General features: G+C 34.5%; 1 protein-coding gene across 9 annotated transcripts; it reads left to right on the forward strand.

The window, feature by feature from the left end:
* Positions 1–727: 727 nt before the first annotated feature.
* On the forward strand, positions 728–26,400 carry LOC105325902 (adenosine deaminase). 9 transcript variants are annotated; one of them, XM_066083602.1, is made up of 10 exons: positions 728–921; positions 1,631–1,827; positions 4,859–4,920; positions 18,270–18,395; positions 19,170–19,435; positions 19,545–19,672; positions 24,502–24,573; positions 24,783–24,952; positions 25,040–25,166; positions 25,791–26,400. In XM_066083602.1, exons 2-10 carry the CDS (start codon positions 1,801–1,803, stop codon positions 25,890–25,892), a joined length of 1,080 nt encoding a protein of 359 aa, XP_065939674.1. In that variant the 5' UTR covers positions 728–921; positions 1,631–1,800; the 3' UTR covers positions 25,893–26,400. The 9 variants fall into 9 exon arrangements, with proteins under 9 accessions (XP_065939674.1, XP_065939672.1, XP_065939673.1 ...); XM_034459715.2 differs by lacking the exons at positions 728–921; positions 18,270–18,395; positions 19,170–19,435; ... (3 more) ...; positions 25,040–25,166; positions 25,791–26,400 and adding exons at positions 5,824–5,949; positions 6,039–6,304; positions 6,692–6,819; ... (3 more) ...; positions 10,195–10,242; positions 11,707–12,027 and having other exon boundaries at positions 1,657–1,827; XM_066083606.1 differs by lacking the exons at positions 728–921; positions 1,631–1,827; positions 4,859–4,920 and adding exons at positions 14,038–14,930; positions 15,398–15,456; positions 17,915–17,976.
* Positions 26,401–26,402: the final 2 nt, after the last annotated feature.

The raw sequence follows: 26,402 nt of genomic DNA on the forward strand, positions 1-26,402 counted from the left end.
GGGGGCTGTTATTATTTATTACATTGAGAAACAGTTGTTAAAATTTTCCTTGACCTTACAACGACAGTCTTACTATTTAGATTTATTACATTTAGAAACAGTTGTTAAAATTTTGAATTGACATTACCACGACACTTTTATTACATATAACAAGTAAATGACACGCACCGAAACTGCATGTGTACACACATGGCATAGTTCTGTTTCCATGTTCCCATGCACAGCCCGAGTCAAGGCAAGTATCGATCTCTCAAGAGTGAAAAAGCTTGGCTAGGCCACATTACATAAGTGATAAAATTATGTTTGTTTGTTGTTTTTTTTTTTGGGGGGGGGGGTAGAAAAAGTCAAGCTTTATTCATATTTTTTGGACGCCGAATGCTGGGATTCAATTATCATAACTCATCGACTTCTATAAGATATGTGTTTTAAATTATTATTTTATACATGTATAATTGGATTTAGATCCCCGAAATTCACGAGTAACCGGATGAGAGGGGGCAGATCCCCTGTCTATAAAAAAAAAATACATGAAAACATTTTCGCTCCCTCATCTAAACGTAAAATTTAGTGTCGACCTCTGCAAGGCTTCTTTCAAATAAAGCGATAAAAATATCGAACCCACTTAATTATTTGCCACCACCTCCATTTGGGGGGGGGGGGGGGTCCGAAGCACATTTTCGGTAATTTTACTATGCAAATTTAAGAAATTTAATTTTTTTCCAGTAGGCATTCCGGCTTTCTATTAGATCCGCGCATGACCTCAATCAGAACTGCACTTTGTGTTGTGGGGTTTTTTTTAACACAAATATTACGTAATTCTCAACGAGCGAACGAAGTCCAAGCAGTGAAAGCGATAGAACGAGAGCTAACGAGACAGAAAAAGTGTACCGGAAAATGTCTACAAACCATTTCCCATACAAGGTAAGACTAAAGCGAATGCCGTTTCGTACAGCCATCACAAATCGGCCGCGCAGCGTTCCCGCCATTTTCATCAAAACAATATGACCATGGCCCCCAAGTATGAGTGAAACCTACCGCGATAAGTTTATATTTGAGAAGACTTGTATTTTTTTTTTTAAAAAGTTTGAATGATGATGTTCGTCTCTATCAATAAGTACACTATGGGATTAGGATGTCTGTCCATTTTCAGTATAGGTTAGTTTTACTAAAAAGCAAAATTCCCAATTATAAAATCCTTCTGTAGAGGTGGGGATTTAAAAAAAATTTCAGTCTCTAGATAACAATTATCATAACTCATCGACTTATATAAGATATGTGTTTTAAATTATTATTTTATCAAATTATTTTTGTAATATTTGTACATAACTGTTGATTTTCAAGACATACATGTATAATTGGATTTAGATCCCCGAAATTCACGAGTAACCGGATGAGAGGGGGCAGATCCCCTGTCTATAAAAAAAAATACATGAAAACATTTTCGCTCCCTCACCTAAACGTAAAATTTAGTGTCGACCTCTGCAAGGCTTCTTTCAAATAAAGCGATAAAAATATCGAACCCACTTAATTATTTGCCACCACCTCCATTTGGGGGGGGGGGGGGGGGTCCGAAGCATATTTTCGGTAATTTTTACTATGCAAATTTAAGAAATTTAATTTTTTCCACTAGGCATTCCGGCTTTCTATTAGATCCGCGCATGACCTCAATCAGAACTGCACTTTGTGTTGTGGGGTTTTTTTTTAAACACAAATATTACGTAATTCTCAACGAGCGAACGAAGTCCAAGCAGTGAAAGCGATAGAACGAGAGCTAACGAGACAGAAAAAGTGTACCGGAAAATGTCTACAAACCATTTCCCATACAAGGTAAGACTAAAGCGAATGCCGTTTCGTACAGCCAACACAAATCGGCCACGCAGCGTTCCCGCCATTTTCATCAAAACAATATGACCATGGCCCCCAAGTATGAGTGAAACCTACTGCGATAAGTTTATATTTGAGAAGACTTGTATTTTTTTTTTAAAAAGTTTGAATGATGATGTTCGTCTCTATCAATAAGTACACTATGGGATTAGGATGTCTGTCCATTTTCAGTATAGGTTAGTTTTACTAAAAAGCAAAATTCCCAATTATAAAATCCTTCTGTAGAGGTGGGGATTTAAAAAAAATTTCAGTCTCTAGATAACAATCAAACTGGCGCATTTCGAAAATAAAAATCCGAATTCTATACATTGACTGTATTACGGGGCGCTCTCTCCCGTACAGGACTAATACTGGGCCAACCGTGAGCTTATTCTCTTGTTGTTGGACCCAGCCTCATGAAAACACGTGTTTTAGTTTTCAGACTTTTATCTAGATTCCAACTGATTATATAAAGTTAACAATGGAATAACGCGAAAAAGGGTCAACATAATTAGTACAGATGTAAGGAAATCATGCAGTTCTCTAACAGCTATTGGGTAACTCATGACATTTTAGCAGTTAATCCGAGATTCCTCTGACTCTAACCCCCGCTTTTATATTGGGACGTGGGCCCCGCACGTCCCAATATAAAAGCGGGGGTTAGAGTCAGAGGAATCTCGGATTATTTAGCAGTATGTACACATAGATGAAGTTGAAGTGTCAATGAACATAGATAGAAGTTAAAACAGTTGTAAATAGACCAACAGTTTTTTTTAGCAATTAATACAAAGTCCGAGAAGGTTATAATTCACACAATAATTAAAAATAGTCCGAATGATTGAATTTTACCTCGTGACAATTGCCATATATTATAAATATATCACTTATTATGACAAATCTGACAGGGTTCTCTCACGGCATTACTGAAAATTATTATGAATTTAGGTATATAAAACAAAACAATAAGCGAAACAAAGGGAAGTTGAAGGGATCTCTACCACCTGAACAGTTTTGAGCTTCTTCCCTTCCAAGAAGAGCAGTATGTAGGTCACACTGTTAAAACAGTTTTTAAAAATCCACGCTCATGCAGCTCTCGAGTTTAAAATGAACGTGCACTTAGATTTGCTGTATCATAAAATCAGATATCTCTTATGTACTTATATGTACTACACAGTATATACAAGTACATGTAAATATAGATTAATTATTGTGCTGAATTAATAATTAATCAATAAGACAAATGAAAGAACACAAAATCTTTAATGTAATCACCATTATAAAAATCCAGTTTTTCATTTAAAATACTATGAGATCACATGCTCTGTAACCAGGTTCCGGTGTTAGAATAGTCAACTTGAATAGCGTGTGTTTATAAATCAAACGCAAATTTTACATTTATATGCACTGTGTTTATTCTTAAAACACTATTGTTTAAAACTAAATCACTCTTTAGTTCGCTTTATACTCTTCATTATCCTGTTTACTTATGTCATATACATTTTGCAGACTGCTATGTGCACACGCAGTCTAATACACGATTGTGATGGTCTTTCTTTTTTGTTTTTGTTTTTTGTTTTTGAAAAATGTTTTCATATGTTTGTTCACTTATGTATATATGTTAAACCTATGAATCGTATGGTTCTTGGTAATAAACAATACAATACAATACCTATCATGAACAGATCGATATATAATAGTTTTGGTAACTTATCAGAAAGCTCAGACTGACGACAGCCTCAGACTTTTTGGCTATCCTTAAAGTTTTTATCATGTATTTATAAGTACTTTACAACACTAATTAATTTAAGAGAGATTGAACGAGTAATGACAAAGATGTAAACACAATGTAAATGGTTTGTTTGGGGTTCAACAAACATATACTGTCAATTAAATGACATTAATTAATGAATTGACCATTCAATGGTACCCTTATAGGTGGTGTAAAATGTTATTAAAATAACGCAAAAAGGTAATGATTATTAATGGAATTTTCTTTTAAAAACTTGTCGTTGATGATGATGTCATAAACTGTTCAAATCTCAGAGTTTAGAAAACTGCAGGATGGAACTGTAATCCTGTACTATATTCAAAATGGAGGTAGAACCATTTTAACAAGAGCTTGGACTTTGAGTAGTTGTGTCAAACAGCAATGTGACGTAGGCCTGTCTATTTCATTGCAGACCACTCAGCCAAGGCTCTTTGAAATCAACAAGATTTGTCTGGCTTTTGACGCAAAAAATAGACAGTCATGCACGTCCTATCGAAAGTCTAAGGTCTTGTTAAAATGGTTCTAATATATACATGGATCTATGTTGGTAAAAGATTGTTCATCCCGGTTAATGTATGTGGTTCTGAAGCCAAATCATTTCTGTTGTTTCGCAAGCCAAATTTTACAAAATACCACGGGGGCAGGAGTTTAGATATAAAAAGGGAAATAATCCCATTTTCTTATAATTCAAAAATAAGTTATTCCCTTCAAACTGGAAATAAATTCAATAGAAGCGGCACTATTTGGCTTGAAGCGGCTGTGACTGAGAAACGAAACATTGATTTTTGGTCTTTGATTTTTTCATTTTTTATCTTGCTCGTCATTGTTATTAGGTTGTATATGCTCACTTTTGTATTGAATTGATCATAAATGCAACCATCTACACTGATCAAAATAAAAAAGACCAAAAAAAAGGAACAATCTCAATGTTTTAGAGACTACACTGTCCCCATCATTTTGAAATTATTCAACTCAGTACTCAACTCAAATCCTTGGAATGTACATTTACAAGTTTATTTACGTAGAGTAGAAATACGCGTAGCTAAATTCAAAATCCCTTTCTGATGAAATAACGATAGAAAGGGTATCTAGAAAATGTATTGTTGGCTTGTTTTCCCCATGTAGGACAATCGTTCATGATTATTAAGAAAAATATCCAAGGATATAATATATATATATTATCATTATGTTGTTCTGATCAGTCCTCTTCTATAATCTCAATGGTAGATTGAGCTGCATGTCCATCTGGATGGAGCCATCCGTACGGAGACCATCATTGAAACAGCCAAGTGAGTAGCACCGAGCACTTACTCTCGGCAAGATTCGGCTTAACTAGGATATTTGGATTTAAATTGAAAGAACACGAATTGCGGAATAGTTCCTTATTATAGTCTATAGTATTCCAAGGGATACGGTCAAAACTCTGGGTCACTTTTTCGGAACCAAAATCGGGACATAAAAGAGTCAAACCAGCAGTAAACAAGCAACAAACCGTGCAGCTGAAACAGCCAAGTAGCCATCAAAGCTTAACGTATCCTATTCTAGCTGAATCTTGACGAGATTAAAGGGGCATGGTCACGATTTTGATCAAATTCTGTTTTTATTATTTACAATGCTTTAGAAATGCATTTCGAATGATCAAATAAAATTTGAGAGTCATTCGTAGAGTTATAAGCAAGATACAGGGCTCACAATTCTTTGTCATGTAAACAAGGCTCGTGCCCTGTTTTTGTTTACATAGGTTCAATATACCAGTAAGAATCTTTTTCCATCTTATTTGGTAATTTTTTTATTTATTTTAAGCATATATAAACAGTTTCTAACGTTTAACACATCCGTTTTAGGTTTAAAACTGAAATTTTTACTTCAACGTTCAAAATGTAAACAAACGCTTTGTTTACATAGCGAAGAATTTCATGCTCTGTAACTCGCTATAACTCAACAAATGACACTCAAATTTCGGTTGCCTATTAAAAATGCCTTACTGAAGCATCGTAGATACCGGGTATTAAAATCGGAAAAATAATGTTTGACCAAAATCGTGACCATGCCCCTTTAAGACTTTGGTTAAGAGTTATTGACAAAAAAACAAAACAAAAACCGCTACACTTGTACAACAACATATCTGTTATTTGTCGGCATATCTTCCACTATACAAATATTTTTTTGTATATGTAAGTATTTCTAAACAGGCGCAGGGGCATACATTTTCCATGGGAAACGACGGAAGAATTGAAGTCGCACGTGGTTATGACGTCACCTCCATACACATTACAGGCTCTGTTAGACAAATTCAACACTTTCATGCCAGTTGTTGCGTAAGATGCTAGTTACACACTCTATATCAATCAATCAATCAATCAATCAATCAATCAATCAATCAATCAATCAGTATTTGACCCTACAGAGGTGACAGAGATGCCATCTACAAGCTGGCCTATGACTTTTGCGAGGACTCCATGCTACACAACGTGTACTATGTGGAGGCTCGGTATTCGCCCCAGTTGTTCGCCAACAAAATGACCAATGGCGAGAAACCGCCCTACGCTCTGACGGAGGGCGACATCACGCCCCGGGAAGTGGTCAGCATCATCTGTGACGCTTTTGAGAAAGGCTCCAAAGACTTTGGGATCATTGTCAAGTCCATTCTCTGTTGCGTTGTACATGAACCAAGTAGGTCATGCATTTAATTCAAAGAGGTTATGGTTTATAGCTAAATTTTGGAAAGTAATTTTCCCGGAAGTTAAGGGTAATGAAAATTTATAATTTATACCCGCCCCTTCTTACAGATGGTAGTGCCCACGTGTCAAGCGTTGTTAAGATTGGTTTAAATTAATGAAGAAAAAGACTGACAGATAACGATTAATGACAGCGGGCAATAAAACATACATACAAGGGGTTGATTTAGCAATAAAACATACATACAAGGGGTGGATTTAGCAATAAAACATACATACATGGGGTGGATTTAGCAATAAAACATACATACAAGGGGTGGATTTAGCAACTCGAATAAAACTTGTAATATGTGTTAACATGTTTGTCTTTGGATACATTAAGATTGGTCAAATGAAGTAGTGGAACTGTGTAAGGAGTTTCAATCACGTGGTGTGGTTGCCATTGACATCACCTGCGGTGACCTTGACCCAAAAATTCATAATAAAGAACTACATACTCGTGCTTTCCAGGTGGGTTATGTAAGATAGTTTACACGGAAAACCATACTGCAGTACATGTAGTATTATTATGTAAATTATCAATGGAATACTCAGTGCAATTTCTCGTTTAGCAAGCCTCCAAACTTGGAATACACAGAACTGTACACGCAGGGGAGAATGGGCCAGCGGAGGGCATCAAGTTGGTATGATCATTTTAGTGAAGGTGGACTCTGGCTCATTATGGGCCGTGATTCCATTTTTGGTAAATACTGATAAAATTGTTGGTAAACTTCTCCTTTTGTGAAAAAGATGGATTAAAATTTAGACAATAAACGATTTATTATTCGAAGTGCTTGCAGTAACCAAAAATCGGATGTCAGTTCTCAAATAACGAACTAGATACAAAACTAACAGATGTTTGTTATGTAAACAAGGTTGGAAAGAATATCATGGGGGTATCTTCGCTCCTTTTATTGTTTGTAACACAGGAGATAGATTTCAAACCTTGGTTCAGAAACAAAATATGTAAGCCTTCTGTCTTACGGATCCAATTGAGGGTCAGCTCAAACTTAGTGATCACAAGTCCAGTATTTCTTTCTCAAGCGGTTTTATTAAGCGTGATCGTATAGTTACAACAATTAAAAGTAGCCCAAATCAAGAGTCTCAAAAATCTATCTCTATAAGCGGAATCTATCAACATCATTTTACATGGGTACATATAAGGTTTTACTTATGATGGACAGTTTTGACTAGTTCGGCCCATTTACGACGATCATGAGTGAACATTTAGTGTTCAAAATTAAGATTAAAAGTTTATTCCTAAATAAAGTAACAAAACCGTCAAAACTGCCAATCAAAGAGTCTGGATGCAGGATGTGAGTTTCCGAGTCTTGGGTCTCAGATAGAGTCCCCCACCTAGTATGAGGCATCACTTACTCATAATACGTTCATTCATACATGGCATAAAAGGTTACAAAGGTTAATATATAGAATACACTATACATGAGTCAATATAGAGTACTAGGGCTATCGTTGCAGACACAGAATCGCCAAATATGACACTTGTTTTTAAACTCTCAATTTGGATATTATTATGCCCGTATTATTCGCCTGGTTTTATAACATCATTTAGGAATACTACGCAGTGCTACAAGATTCACAGAGTTCATTCTGTTAATTATCCTTAGCACCATTCAGTGCGTAACACCTAGGGACACATAAATATCATAGTGACCATTATGTAATTCTAGCAATTCAAGGTCATAGCATGGCTATCTGTTTACAAATACCTATGTGGTCAGCATTGTAAAAAACAAAAATGAAAATTTGCAGGATAAATATTGACCATGCTCCAACACTTGTACCTATACTCTGTCCCGAGTTTTTGTTCCCACCACTTTTTGCTTGATATTTAAATAATAGTAAATACCTTTGTGCTCAAACTACGTTCATCCACTTATATGAAAAATGTCCAGATTATCTGTTTTGAAATGCCCCCTCTACCGCTTCAGGTTTCAATGCACATCCAAAAATTGAAAGTCTACGGATCGAGATTTTGCATTGCATCAGCCATTGATAAGCCCGGATGATAACGTTAAAGAATGCGCGATTTATTCCGAGTGTATTCCGAATGGAGAAATATGTAAAAATTCCCCATTATAAGACTCCGTAAGAAAATTGTTTTCGTTCCTGTGAAATTTTATGAGTGAAAAGGGATAATTGTTCAATGAAGTTATTTTGGATATATTTACATTCTACTGTGTTCTTCCATTAAATTCTATGATCTTTAAATGCCTCTAAATGCAACAAGTAGTCAAAGGTTAAAATGATGAGTTTTATTATGACGTCACAAACGTTGAACGCTGTAGACTGCAACGTCACAAGCGAAAATCAAAGTTCACGCTTGTGGCTGTTACTTTGGCTCTTCCATTAATATTAACTTACCCTTAGGATAAGATAGGAATTTTAAGGTATGAATCACATTTGCAGACTAGGCAAGAAGTTAAAAAGACCCTACACACAAGAGAAAATATCCAAGACCCATCTGTATCCAGTTTGGATATAAAACTCACAAAGACAAAGTAATGAGTAGAGTGAGGGTCTTAACTCAAACTGAACTTTTATTCTGCAGCCACATTGACTTCTGACAGGGCCAGCCATTTTGACGTCTTCGAAAAATACTGATTCTGATTGGACCATCAGGAATATTAACCAATGAAATTGAGTTTAACATTTTCTATCACAATGGCCGGTCTGGTCAGAAGTTGATGTGGCTGCAGAATAAAAGTTCAGTTTAGAGAGTATTTACGGAATTTTATCGGATTTTAAGGATGTAAGTAGCGTGCATTTGATGTGAGATTTTTAAAGATTAGTGCGAATGTTTCTCGACTTGTTGCAATACTGCTGTTGTCAGAGGCAAAATCCCATCGTGAGCCCTGGACCGGTAAATGTCCTAGTAAAAATAAACTGGTGAATTCGAGAGAATAATGACGTATATCTTCGCTATTTTAAGACCCATCGACTTGAAATTCGGCATGAGTGTATCTTAGACATTATTTTTCTGAAAAATACACGCATATTGCAAGTGTTGTAAAAAATAATTGATTTATTAGGTTTTTGAAGCGAGCTGGTAGTTTTTTTATCTGGGTCAGAGTTCGACCCCTTTCTTTATTAATGGTTTCATTGAAATAAACGTTAAAACGGGCTTGGCCCCTGTGTCTCATAACTGCAGCGCTGTGTGCATACAAATTTTCATAACGCGCTAACGCGCGTTACTCAATTTGTATGCACACACCGCTGCAGTTATGAGAGTGTATACTTCAAAAAATCATGATTCAATGCTATAAAGTACGTTCGATTCAAATTACCAAGACTCAATAATTTGACCATACTTATCTAAGTAATAATGTTGCAAACCAAGGCCCTAGATGAGATGCATGCAGAGAGGATCGGGCACGGATATAAAGTGGTGGACGACCCCGATCTATATGAACGCTGTAGGAAGGAGAACATACACTTTGAAGTGTGTCCGATATCTAGTGTCAAACTTGGTTCCGTCTCCGATGACCTTGACAAGCACCCCCTCCACAGGTAAACTATTTCACGTCACATGAGACTCGGGTTAGACCAAGAGACTGATGGCATACATGTAGTTACCTAGGTAACATCTTTTTGTAGGTTTATTGACGACGAGGTCAACTTCTCCATCAGCACGGATGACCCCATCGTCCTTGACAACAACCTGACCAGTGATTATGAAATGGTGATGGAAATGGGATTGGATAAGGACCACGTGATCGCTACGGTATGTATATGAAACTAGCTCGGTTTTGTTTGGAATTCTAAAACAAATGAATATTTACGTAAGATATCAGGAGACTTCCGTCATTAAATCAATATCTTCAGGACGTCTGCATCTAATGGAATGGTACCATTGAACTGTACTGCAGGAAGGTTTGTTGTTTTTTGTAGACGTTCGGTGCTGTAGATTTATTTTTTATTTTTCATAAATGTCTGCACGTTTTGCTGTGTTTTTACAATGAGGGGGCTGGACTTCTGTCAGATATCAATAGGACTGAGCAAAAATAGAGTGGATATTTGACAATGCCATGTATAGTCCGTGTAATAAAGCTTGAATTAACCCGTCGTCTGTTATAATAACTAAATTAACCATGCAGTCGTCTATCTAAAATATCAGAATATATTGTGGCAAAGTAAATACACATTTTGCCATATATATCTAAATGTTACATTCAGGTACAATTTCATTTCTTTGGTTATAGTCATAGATCAATATACTTTTACATGATTCACGGTAAAAACTGAAACTTATTTTCATTTTACTTAAATCTTACATCTAGGCTTTGATATTTTATTAGATATCTTTACACTATGTTTGATACTTTTTATTTGTTTTCTACATTAGTAAATGTCAATTAAACTATCAACAATTAATTTGTATGTATATAGAACGTCTTTGTAATTAATGCACGTGTATTTATAGTAAAACCCGGTTATAGCGAACACACATATATAATGACTTGACGCTTACAGCGAAGTGATTTTCATTCCCTGTGACTTTATTACATGTTGTAAACCTCACGTATATAACAAATTACGTTTATAACGAAGTAAAATCGCCCCTCCCTGGCACTTCGTTATAAGCGTGTTTTACTGTATTTGATATCAGCAGGCTACGCGTATGTTTGAGTTTCAATTTCATTTCTGCATGATTAATCACGGTATATGCAGTCTTAATACCGTATTCTATTTTAAATGTTACACATAACAGATTACATATTGATTTAGGGTGGTCATGTACCAGGCTAAAGCTAGCAGCCACTAACAGCAGCCAATAAACCCGTAGAAGCTAGCTGCCAATATTTTAAGTACTGAGAGCACTCGAACAAAAAATATATTTTACTTTATCATCGACATACTTTGATTAATATCAATATGATTTATGCACCAATAATTTGTACGAACATTGACAACTTTGGAGGCCGTAAAACTAGCCTGGATAAGAATTAAAAATGCGTCTGTGTTTAACAGAAATCAAATAAATATTGATATATGTCTACACGGGTCAGAAGGTATGAAAATAATGTTATCTTAAGTGTAAAATAATTTGATTCAATCAGGTTGGTCTTGCGTATTTTATGTTTGCCTTTCCTTTGGATATTTTCGTCCTTTAAACCTATTACTTTACTACATGTTGTAAACCTCACGTATAAAACAAATTATGTTTATAACGAAGTAAAATCGGCCGTCCCTGGCCCTTCGTTATAAGCGTGTTTTACTGTATTTGATTTCGTCCATTAAACGACTGGTGCATTGATGTTGTTTTAATTTGTTTGGTCTTCTGTCACGTGATGTATCTGTATGACGTACCTGTGTTTGGGTTTTTTTAAATATCAGATATTCCACGCCGCCCGCTCCTGTTTCGCCTCACCGGAAGAGAAAGAACAAATTCTGGCTGACCTTGTCAAGGTGTACGGAGAAAAGTACATGAAGATGTGAACCCGGAAGTAGACAATAAAACGAGATGTGAGAGAGAAAACAACGAGATCTGAGAGAAAAAAACAAGATCTATTTTACAGAAAAACCAATGACATATACATACTAGCACTTGCCGTTAAATGACATTTATTGTCTTTAATAAATCGTGTTCATTTCAGATAATTTACATTAATGAAGTTTCTCTACATTAAATAAAAAATATACCTTTTTATCAGTTTCTTTGTGCGTTTGGATTCAGTTATTGGTCATGCAATGAAACTGCATTGTCTTATGTATTAATATTGAATTCGAAACCTATTCACGTGTATTGCATATTATTGGGTAAAAGAAATGAAGATTAACCATTATGTTTGGAAAACACTCAAAAATAACATCAGCGACATTAACAAATATTGCTTTATGAACATCAACTGCATTAAAAAGAAATTAATTATAGTACAACAATTGTGTTTCAAAGAGCCACTATAATAACTTTTAATTAACACATCAACAATTTTTACATAAACACCAACAACATTGACAACAAATGCACAATGCATTTATTTACCACTTCTTCTGCATCAAAACAACGACCACACTGATAATAACAACCATATCAAAACGCCGACTGCATGAACAACGACAACTACGTTAACAAAATCTACATCAAAACTAAAAACATCATTAACAAAATCCACATTAACAATAACACAATATAACGCGCGGGGTGATAATTTCTTTAAAAAACTCATTCATTCTTTATTTCTTTAAGCTTTGCAGCTCATCAGATTATACAAATTAAACATAGTAAAGTACAGAAGTGGGTATTTTACAGGAGACCCTATTCCATTGTACATACATAAATATGAAAAATTGACATAAGTAAAGGCGAAAAGAATCAAAAGAACAACATATAAAGTTAATTACAGATATCGTTTCTTAATTTCATACAAAAGTAAATGTATTTGCCGAGGTTACACATATCTTTAAAATTTTCGTTATTAAACAATTGCAACAGCTTGAACATCGATGGTTTCTCATAAAAATACTTTTTAATATATTTTTGACGGTATTCAATATAAACTGGACACACTAAAACAAAATGGAATTCAACATAATTTTTACATGAAAACACAATATAACGCGCGGGACGATTATTTGTCTGCTCGGCCTGGTTTGTTATAGACCGACGACATCCAGAAATGATCTATTCAAATTGAATGCTTATATTTTTATTCACATTGATGTTTATTTGTATGAAATATTTTTGTCAGTTACATACACACATAGTCAGGGAAATGAAACAGCCATGTTAACATCTTATTAAACTAAAAATATGGTACCAGAAACTTTGTCGAGAAAATCTTTGTTTTATTAAAGAATAGATATAATTTAACAATTATTTTTCATAAGTACATATCAAATTGGTAATGTAGTTTGATCGTTTTAATCTTACAATAATAAAAATATATTCAAAAGGTGTGGGACGTTTTTAAGACTGTGCGTTTTACGAAGTTCTTCTCGTAAAGGGGAACTCGCTGTGTGATTTAACCTTACACCAGGACGTAATGGTTAAAACCTTATAGTCCTGAATAAAGACAAGGTCGAGGATTCAATGAACATATGAAGTTTATTCCTCTGTGTCCCAAGCTAAGTGACGAGAGGGAGACGGGGGAATAAACTTAATCCTCGACCTGTCCTCAGTGAGGTCACTCAAAGGGGGTAATTACAGTGTAATTAACAAATTATTATAATGACTTTATTGAATTTCTTTTGGGGAGCCTCTGACGTGGGGTTAGCGTCCCCTTTTACCTAAATTTTTATTCAATTCGCGGAAGAGTTTCTCACTATCCCTGACATCTATTGTTATGCGTTAATCCTAAAGTGATAGTAAAATTAACTCAAATACCTACGTGCTGACAGATGAATAGATAGACCGACTTTTGTTTGCATTACTTATTAACTTGAACATTTGATAATTGCCGATATGTGAGAATGATTTATTCCTAAATAAATTGTTACTAACTTTTTAGATCCAAACAAAAAGGCTACGTGTAAACGTTAATCCGAACCCATGTACATTATTTATCTAGCACGACGCTTTCTTCTTAATATTTCTTTAGCCCAGACATTCTTAACTTTCACGTACCTTAAATCTTAAATTGTAAAATATAAAATAATTAAAACATTTACGAAATATTATAGACTATAAGTAATTATTACGTAAAATATATAAAAATTAAAATGTGCACCGTCACATGTGTTTACAGGAAATGAACATCGCATATTTCTAATGCAAACATAAGGGAACGTATACACTGAATGTAAACATTAAATTTAGAACACAACAGCTTCAATTTTGTTTTGCTTCATTAACAACAAATACAGTGTCAACTACTACAAACACATTGATAACATTTTTACACTACACTAACAACAACTTTATTAACATTTTCTTACACTACAAAAACAACAACTTCATTAACATTTTCTCTTACACTACACTTACAAACTCTTCATTAACATTTTTTACACTACATTTACAACAACTTCATTAACATTTCCTCTTACACTACATTTACGACAACTTCATTAACATTTTCTCTTACACTACACTTACAAACTCTTCAGTAACATTTTTTACACTACATTTACAACAACTTCATTAACATTTCCTCTTACACTACATTTACAACAACTTCATTAACATTTTTTCTTACCACTTACAACAACTTCATTAACATTTTCTCTTACATCTATCAAACCATCAATATCGAACAGCAGCATACTGACCATTAATCTTTAAATATTTGACCCAGTTTTAAATAGGTCGCTCGGCCACAAGGTGGCCAGACAGGTAAGCACATGGACGACTTATATATACTTACAGATTATCATAAACTTGTTTTTTATACTACACTGTTAAAACGTTTCATGTGATTAGGGGGAGGGATCGCGTTGATTAGATAAATCATTCAAATCTTCAATCCCAGTACGATATAAGTGTTGACCTAGCGTACCGTTCTAAGTTTGTGTGGGGGCTCTGTTATGATACGGCCTTTTATCGTGTAATTCAACGCCACCTCCATATAGGATTATCCCCCTTTTATGTCGTGTTTCAAGAGCCGACTTAGGTAAGAAAGGTATGTAATGTTCTTAATAACTTCACCTTTTCCTTAAAGTTTTCAACAAAATACTTTTAAAATAATCAAAGTAACTTCGCATTTATGTGGAAGGACGTTCATATATTTAATTCGAAAATGTATTGCAAACAATATAATGAGCATAGTAAGTATATTATCAATATATTATTTCTACGTTGATTTATCATGCAGGTATTTTAGGGTTCTGAAATACCATTAGATAAACTGCGTTAGTATCAGCGATGTCTCGACAAAATTTCGTTATTCTTGTACAAAGGCCCAACGAATCTAAATACAGTTCCTCTCTAAAGATGAACAGTGTTCACGATTTTTGCACGATAAACAACCACTCGGTGATTAATAAAATATTACTTTCCTTCCTTATTATGTAAGTTTAGTTATTCATATCCTTTTATATAAAACATACGTTTATTATCACATTGCCGAAGTCTAAATCTTACGAGCAGTTTCCACTTGGAACCAACAAGCGACCCCAACAATGTCCACAGACCATTTCCCCTATAAGGTTAGTGCTTACAACATGAGTTGTATGGAAGGGAATTACCGCCAAAATTCTATGTATTTTGCTTTTATTATCATTATGCTTACTTCTTTATTCTTCAGTACATTTACACTTGCATGTCACTTTATTGTTTTCATATTCATGCTTATCCAATTTCACTTTGATTCTTTTTGATCCTTCATTCTTTGCTTAATGCTATGTTGCAACATTCTCTTCTTATTCGTGTAAATTCTTTCTTCTATCTCTGTTACAAACGTGAATTTAAACACGCAAACCATAAGGCACTATGAATAAAGACGAATACAAGTTGCATGAATTTAATGCTGCATTATGACGCCAGGCGGCAGTGTGCGCGCTACAATTGCTGCTCCCCGAAAATAAAAACCGTAGCTATATAGTTTAATAAAAATGTGGGATGTTTCGCACCATGACATTCGCTCCAATATTTATATGTTCAGATCAAGAAATGGAGGGGAGGTTTATGTACTAAGGGATACTTTATAATTTTGTTTGCCGGGGAGGGGGTGGGGGGGGGGGGGTAGGTCGAGTTCTATTTTCAGTAGGTTTACTATGTGAATTTAAAAATAGTTTGAATTTTCAAGGATGGTGGGGTGACTGGACCCCCTCCCCCCTATAATAACATAAAATTCTAAGTCTGCGCAGCAGTGTTATATATATGAGACGATATAATCTTACAGTTCTCAAAAATATCATCCGTATCATAATTATCATCATCGCAAGCTTGATATGGAAGTCGGTCGACAGGTACACATGTATGAGGTTCATGTCTCTAGTTACATGTATCATAGCTTAAACACCTTCAAATCTAAACATGGACACTCAATTACATGTTCATGATTTATATCAAAATAAACAAACCTACAATAAGCATGGCTGTGAATGATACATACACATTTTTATCAATTCAAAAATTTGTGTAAATAAGAAGCATACAATATTTATGTTTTGTATTTTGGAAGAAAAAAATATTCTATTTAGAACTTTACCTAAATATTTTTATTCAGATTTGATTTAGATTTTAAACCAAAAACGTATAAACAGTCATATCACATACCGTATTTTAATCTCTTTGCCTGGTTTGTTTTCGTTTACTCATGGTGTAATTAAGTCACTGATACTTTAGATTCGTTAATTTTACTGCGTATACGTATATTTACTTCTGCGATTCCCCCGTTCTGTCCCGAATCGCAAGAATATAAAATCGCATGCACCAAACTTTGTTTTCATATCACAAGTTCAAAACTTTTAGAAAAATAAGTGAGATTTTAAAACCTGTAGTTTTAAGTTTTTAACCCGGAATTTCACGCGGATATTAATTCATCGCATTTAATCAGGGATACACAATACTGTAGCCTAACGAGAGATACATAGTGATTCATGCAAGTGATAATTTTCACACGAATTAGAGCACAGGAAAAGCTACTTCTAAGCATTTCGTACCCCCGTCCTTTTATTGTTTTTCAAAAACATCTTTAAATTTGGTTTATTTTATTTCTATTTCATTCACATGTTCCACGGGTACCTCTTGACAGAACCGTGCACCACCCCACCTCTTTAAATTCAAATGAAAATAAAGTCCTGCCGACAAGTACTTACAATGTATGACATGTTCCTCTTCAAAAAATTAACCGTTCATGCAAATAATTTGCAAATAATTTGTTATACTGCATATATACACGGTACATTGCATTGCGGATCTAGAATGAGATCAGATCCACCCCCAATGGAAAATTCACATTTATTTAATTAACCAATGAAATAATCAATACAAAATTATCTCTGAGAACCCCCCCCCCCCCTATGATTATTTTAGAACCGCGCGGAGGCATTGTATATGTATAAAAAAAAACCAGTATCTTTTTGAGTCTGTGTATATCATGGCTTGTTAAAAGTTGACTATATGCCATTTCTTAGTTTCGTTTTAATAAATCTTTGGGAGCAGCAATTGTAGCGCACACACTGCCGCCTGGCGTCATAATGCAGCATTAAATTCATGCAACTTGTATTCGTCTTTATTCATAGTGCTTTATGGTTTGCGTGTTTGAATTCACGTTTGTAACAGAGATAGAAGAAAGAATTTACACGAATAAGAAGAGAATATTGCAACATAGAAATAAGCAAACAATAAAGAATCAAAGAGAATCAAATTGAAATTATATAAGCATGAATATGAAAACAATAAAGTCACATGGAAGTGTAAATGTACTGAAGAATAAAGAAGTAAGCATAATAAGAATAAAAGCAAGATACATAGAATTTTGGCGGTAATTCCCTTCCATAGAGTTGGTATATGATTTTTTTATATTTATTTTTATTGCATGCTCATGATCCGCAGAAACACATGGCTACTTAAAAACGTTATATCATATTTATTTAACCGATCATCTTGTAAAATTAGAGTGTTGTTCTGATCAGTGCTCTTCTATAATCTCAATGGTAGATTGAGCTGCATGTCCATCTGGATGGAGCCATCCGTACGGAGACCATCATTGAAACAGCAAAGTGAGTAGCACCGGGGCACTTTGGGGGCCAAGAACCTAATATAGTAATTAAACTTTAATTTCTGTCATATGAATGTAAACGTTTTACGTTTAATTCAGACGGCTTCTAAAACAAAAGAACTTTTGGAGTGGTTATCGTAATGATAGTTTTGTAATAACAATTTTTACGCACTTCTCAGGTGTTATTATTTGACGAAGCATTTAATGTATAATTTTTTTATTTTTAGTCATGCAAGGAAAATTGTACCAACGAATGTGATCTAACTCATAGCTGAGCTTTCATATGCTTTTTAGGCGCCGGGACATTCACTTTCCATGGAAAACGATCCAGGAATTAAAATCGCACCTGGTTGTGACGTCACCCCCTTACACATTGCAGGCCCTGTTAGAAAAATTCAAAACCTTCATGCCAGTTGTGGCGTAAGATGATTATTGCATATATATATATATTGTTTATAGTAAATTCAAAGATATTTTTGCTGCATATTTTCTTAAATTATTCGATTTTTATAAATACCTCTTGGTTCAGACGATGTTCATTTAATAGTATGAAAAATTTCCAAAATTTCCCCTTTGAAAAGCCCCCTCTAGCTTTTCAGGTTTTAATACACGCTAAAAATTAAATAAAAAGTCTACAGAGATTTACCATTGCTAAAGTGATGAAGGTACCCGGATGCATATGATCACGTTGAAAAACTGTGCAAGGTATTCTGAGTGACTTCCGAATGGCGAAAAGATGTCAACATTTTCCATTATAAATCTCCATAGGAAATCTGTTTTCGTTCCTGTGAATTTTTACGAGGGAAAAATGGTAATGTATGAATGAAGTTACATGTACAAATGTATCTGGGAAATTTTCTCTTTCTTCAATTTCGATTGCACATCTTCACAGGTATGTGTATTTTTATTAAAAATCGTTCAAATGTGCAGCATAAATATCTTGGGACAGACTATAGCAAGCTATACAATATAAATCTAAGTGCGTGGAACTTCATCGTCGGAAACCCACGGCCAGTCTCGCATATGCGAGATTGGCCGTGGGTTTCCGACGATGATGGAACTTATATGTTAAGAAAAAGTTATAATCAAGCACAAATTGAACGACACCTAGTTGGATGGTAATAAAAAAATTAACAACCACTCAAAACAAATCAATCAATCAATCAATCAATCAATCAGTATTTGACCCTACAGAGGTGACAGAGATGCCATCTACAAGCTGGCCTATGACTTTTGCGAGGACTCCAGGCTACACAACGTGTACTATGTGGAGGCTCGGTATTCGCCCCAGTTGTTCGCCAACAAAATGACCAATGGCGACAAACCACCCTTCGCTCTAACGGAGGGCGACATCACGCCCCGGGAAGTGGTCAGCATCATCTGTGACGCTTTTGAGAAAGGCTCCAAAGACTTTGGGATCATTGTCAAGTCCATTCTCTGTTGTGTTGAGCACGTGCCAGGTGATTACTATCGTAATTGAGTAAATCACATGACAATCCATTCTCTATTCATGTATATAAGTAGTAAGCCTTCCTTTTAATATTCAGTCTGAACTTTCTTTATATTAAGAATGGTCGAATGAGGTAGTGGATCTTTGTCAGGAGTTTCAGTCACGTGGTGTAGTTGCCATTGACATCGCTTGTGGTGACCTTGACCCGGAAGTTCCAAACAAAGAACTCCATACACGTGCTTTTCAGGTAGGTATAGAGACATGATACATTTATTGAATGATTGCGAGGGAAATATGAAGGTTTATTCCCCCAAGAAAAATCATATTTCCATAGGGCTTTGCAAATTTGATTTTTCAGGGAAAACTAATTTTCATATCTCCCTCACCATTATACCTTAAATTTTTTGTTAGACCAAACAACAATTTAAAGGAGCATACAAAATACGTCGAGTTGTCCGGAATGTTTGATATTCAATGTTTTTTTTCTTATTCTCTGTAAACTTGAAGCAAAGATAGTTGGATTGCTTTGATTAAAAGTTTCAAACATTATAGATCTTATCATATTTGTTTACATCGTATGCTCATCTCGGCTTTTCATACCATTGGAATAAAAAATCCCGAAGCTTTCGGGAGGTGGAATATGATAAATATTCTCAGGGAGATACGACGTTTTGTTCGCCCTGTCACGTGACTTTCTCAAGCAATCAAATGACGCGTTATATGTCATTATCATACTGAGGTATAATAATATTCTTAGTTTTATTTCCTTTATATCAATATACCTACCGGGTATATTCGCTACTACCTAATTATATGAAAGTCGCGAGTCGTTATTTATAGAGCTCTCGGGCGCTAGCAACTACGGTAGCCTGTATTTCTGGAATACGCATGCTTGATTTCACTGCCGGGCATCCAGGGAAAACTACTGTAGATAAACTGTACGATGACTATTTCCTTTCACTATACAAAATAGATATGCTCCGAATTCTGAAGTTTTTTTATTTGTTGTTTAACCTACACATAAAAGTACAAGAAAACCTAGCTTTACTTACAGTTATACCACCTTCCTGGATAATTCCGTCAAAGTCATAAAAAAGGAAACAAAAAACCCACAAAAAACCAATCGCAACTTCTCGGGCCTTTCCGGCAGGCTCGGAAAAACACCTCGAATGTATTAACATCACCGGATGTAAGAATTTTATACAAAATGGAGTCGCTTCCCATTAAATTAAGTATAGGCTAGACAGCCTTGTATGTCGCTTCTGTGTTATATTTTAGTGTATATCGTTTACTTTAATGAAGTATAGCTTACATCTCAACAGATCGTAAAATGTGTTGAATATATATCAAGTTTTATAAAAAGGGGGGTTGTCATGGACTCCTAGGTAATACATTCGAGATGTTTTTCCGAGCCTACCGGTGTAACGAAGAATATTGACCCGGGTTGAAAATTGACCCGGGGGTCATTTTTCAACGTTGAAAATTGAGATCAAAATCGTGAAATTTATACCCGGGGTCATTTTTCAACGGTATGAGAAAGATTTTCCTAAACTCTGACGACCTCGACCCGTTGAAAATTGATCCTGTTGAGAATTGACCCAAACCTCAGAGTTTTGATCTGAACTGGAACTTACTCTACACGGTTTAAATGTACAATCATACACATATTTGAAAGTTTCAGTTTTAAAATGTACATACTGTCCGATACATATGCGGACGTGGATAATTTCTTTTAGGCTGATATGTCCAATTAATAATTTAGTTTTTAGATTGAAAATATGATACCCATTGATTATTACAATACTATGTATAAAAGCTAAGAAGATGACCGTTTGCTTAGGAATGGAGCAGGCGAGTAGGGCTAGAATACTTTTTGACATAGATGACATGGTTTTCATTCCCTCATGTGACAGAATTTAAAGTTTAAACACAATCTCTGATAAATATATCTAACAAACATATTGCCCGTTATCGTCACTTTTAAGGCAATTCAACAGAGCTCTATTCGACAGGCACCTGACGTTGTATATTTTCCTAATAATTGAAAATATATAACCTCTGACTATACTGCTTTATTGGGTAAAGGGTATATATATTTATATCAAGACAAAAGGATATAATATCAGATACCTATGCTTAATTTGAAGAAGTCAGAATATTTCACTGACAAAATAATAAATGATTGGTTGTCATATTTTTATCCTTTTTCATATATACTGGGGGTGTTTTTTTTATACGTATATATACAGCATATATATATTTACACATGTTTTTAATTGTTTACGACTTAAAAGTAATTTTTCATAAACTTGTCTGATTAACTTTATTGAAGCGCCATCCAATTTTCTGCATATGCAGTCATGGTTCTTCTTAAAAATGCAATTTATTTTTTATTATTTTGAGTTTTCAATTCTATTATTTACCTGTACATTAGAAACACAGGCAACTGACGTAATATATTTTCTCAAAATTAAAAAAATATACCCTCTACAGCAAAAATGTTATCAATTTAAAAAAAGTAGGTTTACATCTAAATATACAGTCGGAGGATTATTGATCTAATTATATTAATGGAATATACATGAAAAGGTATGCGAAAAGTATACAACTGATATATGTTGCTTGGAGCAGCTGCATGTATCAAGGAAAAATCCGAATTGCTTAAACATGTAAAATTGAAGCAACCAGGACAGTGACAGGGATCAGAGTTAATTCTTCTAAAATAATTTTATATAGTGAGCTTAATTTTGAAACCTTGCAATCTCGAAGGGATAACCATAAACTAATTATATTCTACAAGAATATAAATGGTCTAGCACAATTGAATTCAATCATATTTTCTTACTGAACATGCATATAATCATAGATCAAATTAGCTTTTTTTTACTATCTACCACTATATACTTCTTACAATAGCTTTGCTCCGTCTACATGTAAATTATGGAATAATCTTCATGCAGAAAAGACAATTTAATCAACTTTATCTTTAAGTCAAAACTTAAAAAACAAAATATACCTAGAGCTTACAAACCTTTCAGTTAAGACAATAGGAAATATCATTATACGTCAATTACGGAATAAAGCTAGTAAAACTTCCTTATTTAAGGATTTTTTTTCTGATGTGAGTCGATGTTTATACTGTGGGTCTGAATCTGAAGGAAATGTGATTTTTCCCCTGGATATCCAAGATACACTAAGCAAAGAGACGAACTTTTTAAACAACTTATTGACATTAGTGAGCCATTTTATATGAACTATATACTTTATGGTAGCTCTGCTTTTTCATATAGATAAAATTGTAAAATTGTTTCCCATGCTTATACTTATAATAGATCTCCAAAGCGTTTTTGATTCTCTTAATAAGGTACACTGTTTAAACCTATTTAAGTATTATACTTGTATATTTACTTAATATACAGTTCCCTTTTATTTACTGTTCTTTTTAAATGGGCTGGATCATGAAAATCTCATTCTTATGTTTGTACCTCTGCAGGTATAAACGAAGGTGATATGTTTGTTAATAAGGTGTGAGTGAACATGTCTACCAACAATATGTCATACAATCATATATGATAAATATTCAGATAATTATTTAATATTCAAGTACCTCATGTCTTATATACACATAATGTACACATTAGAAACTTTAAAGCAAAATTCTATTGTCATCCTGTACAAAAATTAGGTTGCTAACTTGCTACAGATTCCATGAAGCAGAATTGTTTATGCCTAGAAAACAAAACAAAACACCAAAAATCGGCTTTCAAGATATAGTTACTACAGCATTGTTCATGAAAGAGTACAATCATGTTAGCATATCATCATTTTGTAATCTGTTATTGGCTGGATGGGTGTGAATACAAAATTCAGATAGTCACAGTTTTAACAAAGTGAGTGGGTGCAAACACAAAAATCTCAATATGACATACTGTAATTTTTTTTTAAATTACACCCACTCAGAAAATTAACAATGAACAATATCAAAGTTTCAATTTACTGGGTGAACGTAAAACCAAAATTAAATAATATGACGTATCGTAATTTTTTAAAATTATTTATATTTGTACACTTCTCCAACAAATTTAAAAAAAAGAGTTTTACTGAATTGAATATTTTAACGTGTAACCATGTATACTAATATTATTAAAAAACATATATTTAGATATCACAAACAGCAATTATACGCGAAAAGTTTATTATGAATAAAATAGTTATTACATGTACAATAATTATTCAAGTCTCATTTTAATCCCCCCCCCCCCCCCGTTGAAACATGTTAACATGTAAATCTAAAGAATAAATATATGAAAACTGATAATTTTTAATTAAATAAACTCAAGTTATAATATTGATTCGTTAATTTGTGCTTCTTTGCTGTTGAATTTTGAACCGGTTTCATGATCAAAATTCCACGATGCGGGTCAATTTTCAACAGATTAGGGTCTTTATTTAACACCTTTGGTCTCAATATTCAACGTGGAAAAATGACCCCCGGGTCAATTTTCCACCCGGGTCAAAATTCTTCGTTACACCGGAAAGGCCCGAGAAGTTGCGATTGACAAAAAACGTGACAAAACAAAACAAAACAGGATATGTTTTCAGAGTATGTTGGAAAGAAAAGAAGCGATTGATACAATAAAGTACCATACTGATATAATTTTTTTAAATCTTTCCCTTTTCCCTCTTTGACGAAAAGGCCCGTTTGAAACGACATTCAAGCGGGAAAATTTTACGTCGGAGCACAAACAAAGATAATTTTTCTTTGGCTAATTTGGCTTGAGTCTATCATACGGAAAAATCCGAGCAAAGAGACGGCATTCACTTGGGGAAAAATGACCCAGTTGAACCTCCCTTTGTGTGTATAAGAATGACAGTTACTTTAGTTAAAGTATTCGTAATATTTCTTATGAGGAACTGTTTAACAAATGATGGAATTCATTTTCGGAATTTTCTTCCTTGTTTTCAAGAGAAAAAGATGTTCATAGGTTTTTGGAAATATTCTTTCCTGATGTATCATGTGTAAAATACATTCATTATGACAATTTAATAGGATGTTCTGTGCTTCTTCTCGTTCAGCAAGCCTCCAAACTTGGAATACACAGAACTGTACACGCGGGTGAGAGTGGGCCAGCAGAGGGCATCAAGTTGGTATGATCATTGAGGGATGGGATAGTTTTAGGTCTTATTTCAGAAAACCTGTAGTAAATCTTCTGAAGTCTGAACTAAAGATTATTCTACATCTTTTTTTAAAATACAAAATTTAAAAATTCTTTGTATATTTCACAAATGCACTATTTAAATCGTGCATACCTTTTGATATCCGTAACCTGACTTTCTGGAAATTGTACCAAACCAAGGCCCTAGATGAGATGCACGCAGAGAGGATCGGGCACGGATATAAAGTGGTGGACGATCCCGATCTATATGAACGCTGTAGGAAGGAGAACATACACTTTGAAGTGTGTCCGCTATCTAGTGTCAAAACTGGTTCCGTCCCTGATGACCTTAACAAGCACCCCCTCCACAGGTAAACTATTTCACGTCACATGAGACTCGGGTTAGACCAAGAGACTGATGGCATACATGTAGTTACCTAGGTAACATCTTTTGGTAGGTTTATTGACGACGAGGTCAACTTCTCCATCAGCACGGATGACCCCATCGTCCTTGACAACGACCTGACCAGTGATTATGAAATGGTGATGGAAATGGGCTTGGATAAGGACCACGTGATCGCTACGGTATGTATTTACGTATGCATGTATACTGAAGTATAATGATATTAAAACCGCGTAGTTTGGCAATCGGTTATTATGTATTTTTTACAACATTAACCTATACGAGAACAACTACATAAACGAAGTTCAAATACCCGGTACCTATAGGTGTGTCCATGATGTAAAGACATGTATCAGGTCTATGGTTTCAGGATATCTCAGTTTCACGTACGCGGTTGAGATTTCTCAGAGTGCTAAATCACACATCACAAGTTTCTTGTAGATGTCAGCACAGTGGTGCTGAACCACACATCTATTGTCTCTCTGTAGATGTCAGCACAGTGGTGCTGAACCACACATCATTTGTCTTTCTTTAGATGTTCGCACGTTTGGTGCTGTAGCACATATCATTTGTCTCTCTGTAGATTTCTGCACGTTTGGTAATGAAGCGCACATCACTTGTCTTTTTTTTTTTTAGATGTCAGCACGTTTTGGTGCTGTAGCACAATTTTTTGTCTTTCTGTAGGCGACACGGTTACAGTGCTGTAGCACAATTATAAAGATTTTTTGCATGATTTTTTGTAGTGGTCTTGCTTTTTTATGATATGAAAAAATTTTTTAAAAACATGTATTTGGATCCCACATTAGATATTCCACGCCGCTCGCTCCTGTTTCGCCTCACCGGAAGAGAAAGAACAAATTCTGGCTGACCTTGTCAAGGTGTACGGAGACAAGTACATGAAGATGTGAACCCGGAAGTAGACAGTAAAACGAGATGTGTGAGAGAAAACGATATCCGTGAAGACCAATGAAATCAAAGAGAGAACAATAAGATCTGGAAAAGAACGTCATCTCAAAGAGAAGAACAAGATTTGAGAGTGAACCACAAGATCTGTAGAAAATGGTATATAAAGAAAGAACAAGATCTACAAAGAAAGTTACAGTCAAAATGACGAAAAAATTGTGTTTATTGAAAATTTGAATATAATTGTTGTGTGATAAATCAACTTAAAGTAAAAGGGTTAGATGGGGAATTTTCAGGCTGCTTCATGATTTTGGCTTAGAGCTCGAAGGAAATTTATACTAAAAATCATTGTTATTATTTTGAATATCTTTTCTAAGTCTGTAATTAAATCATTGTTAATATTTTGAATATCATTTCTAAGTCTGTAATTAAATCATTGTTAATATTTTGAATATCATTTCTAAGTATGTCATCGATTCATTGTTAATATTTTGAATATCATTTTTAAGTTTGTC

Source organism: Magallana gigas, chromosome 5, assembly GCF_963853765.1.
Source record: "Magallana gigas chromosome 5, xbMagGiga1.1, whole genome shotgun sequence".
Classification (NCBI taxonomy): domain Eukaryota; kingdom Metazoa; phylum Mollusca; class Bivalvia; order Ostreida; family Ostreidae; genus Magallana; species Magallana gigas.

Bases quoted from the DNA above. Each gene is read 5' to 3' on its own strand.
- LOC105325902 (XM_066083602.1), top strand. From the start codon at position 1,801: ATGTCTACAAACCATTTCCCATACAAG. The intron at 4,921-18,269 runs GTGAGTAGCACC...TATGCTTTTTAG, and splicing joins ACCATCATTGAAACAGCCAA to GCGCCGGGACATTCACTTTC. The intron at 19,673-24,501 runs GTAGGTATAGAG...CTTCTCGTTCAG, and splicing joins TCCATACACGTGCTTTTCAG to CAAGCCTCCAAACTTGGAAT.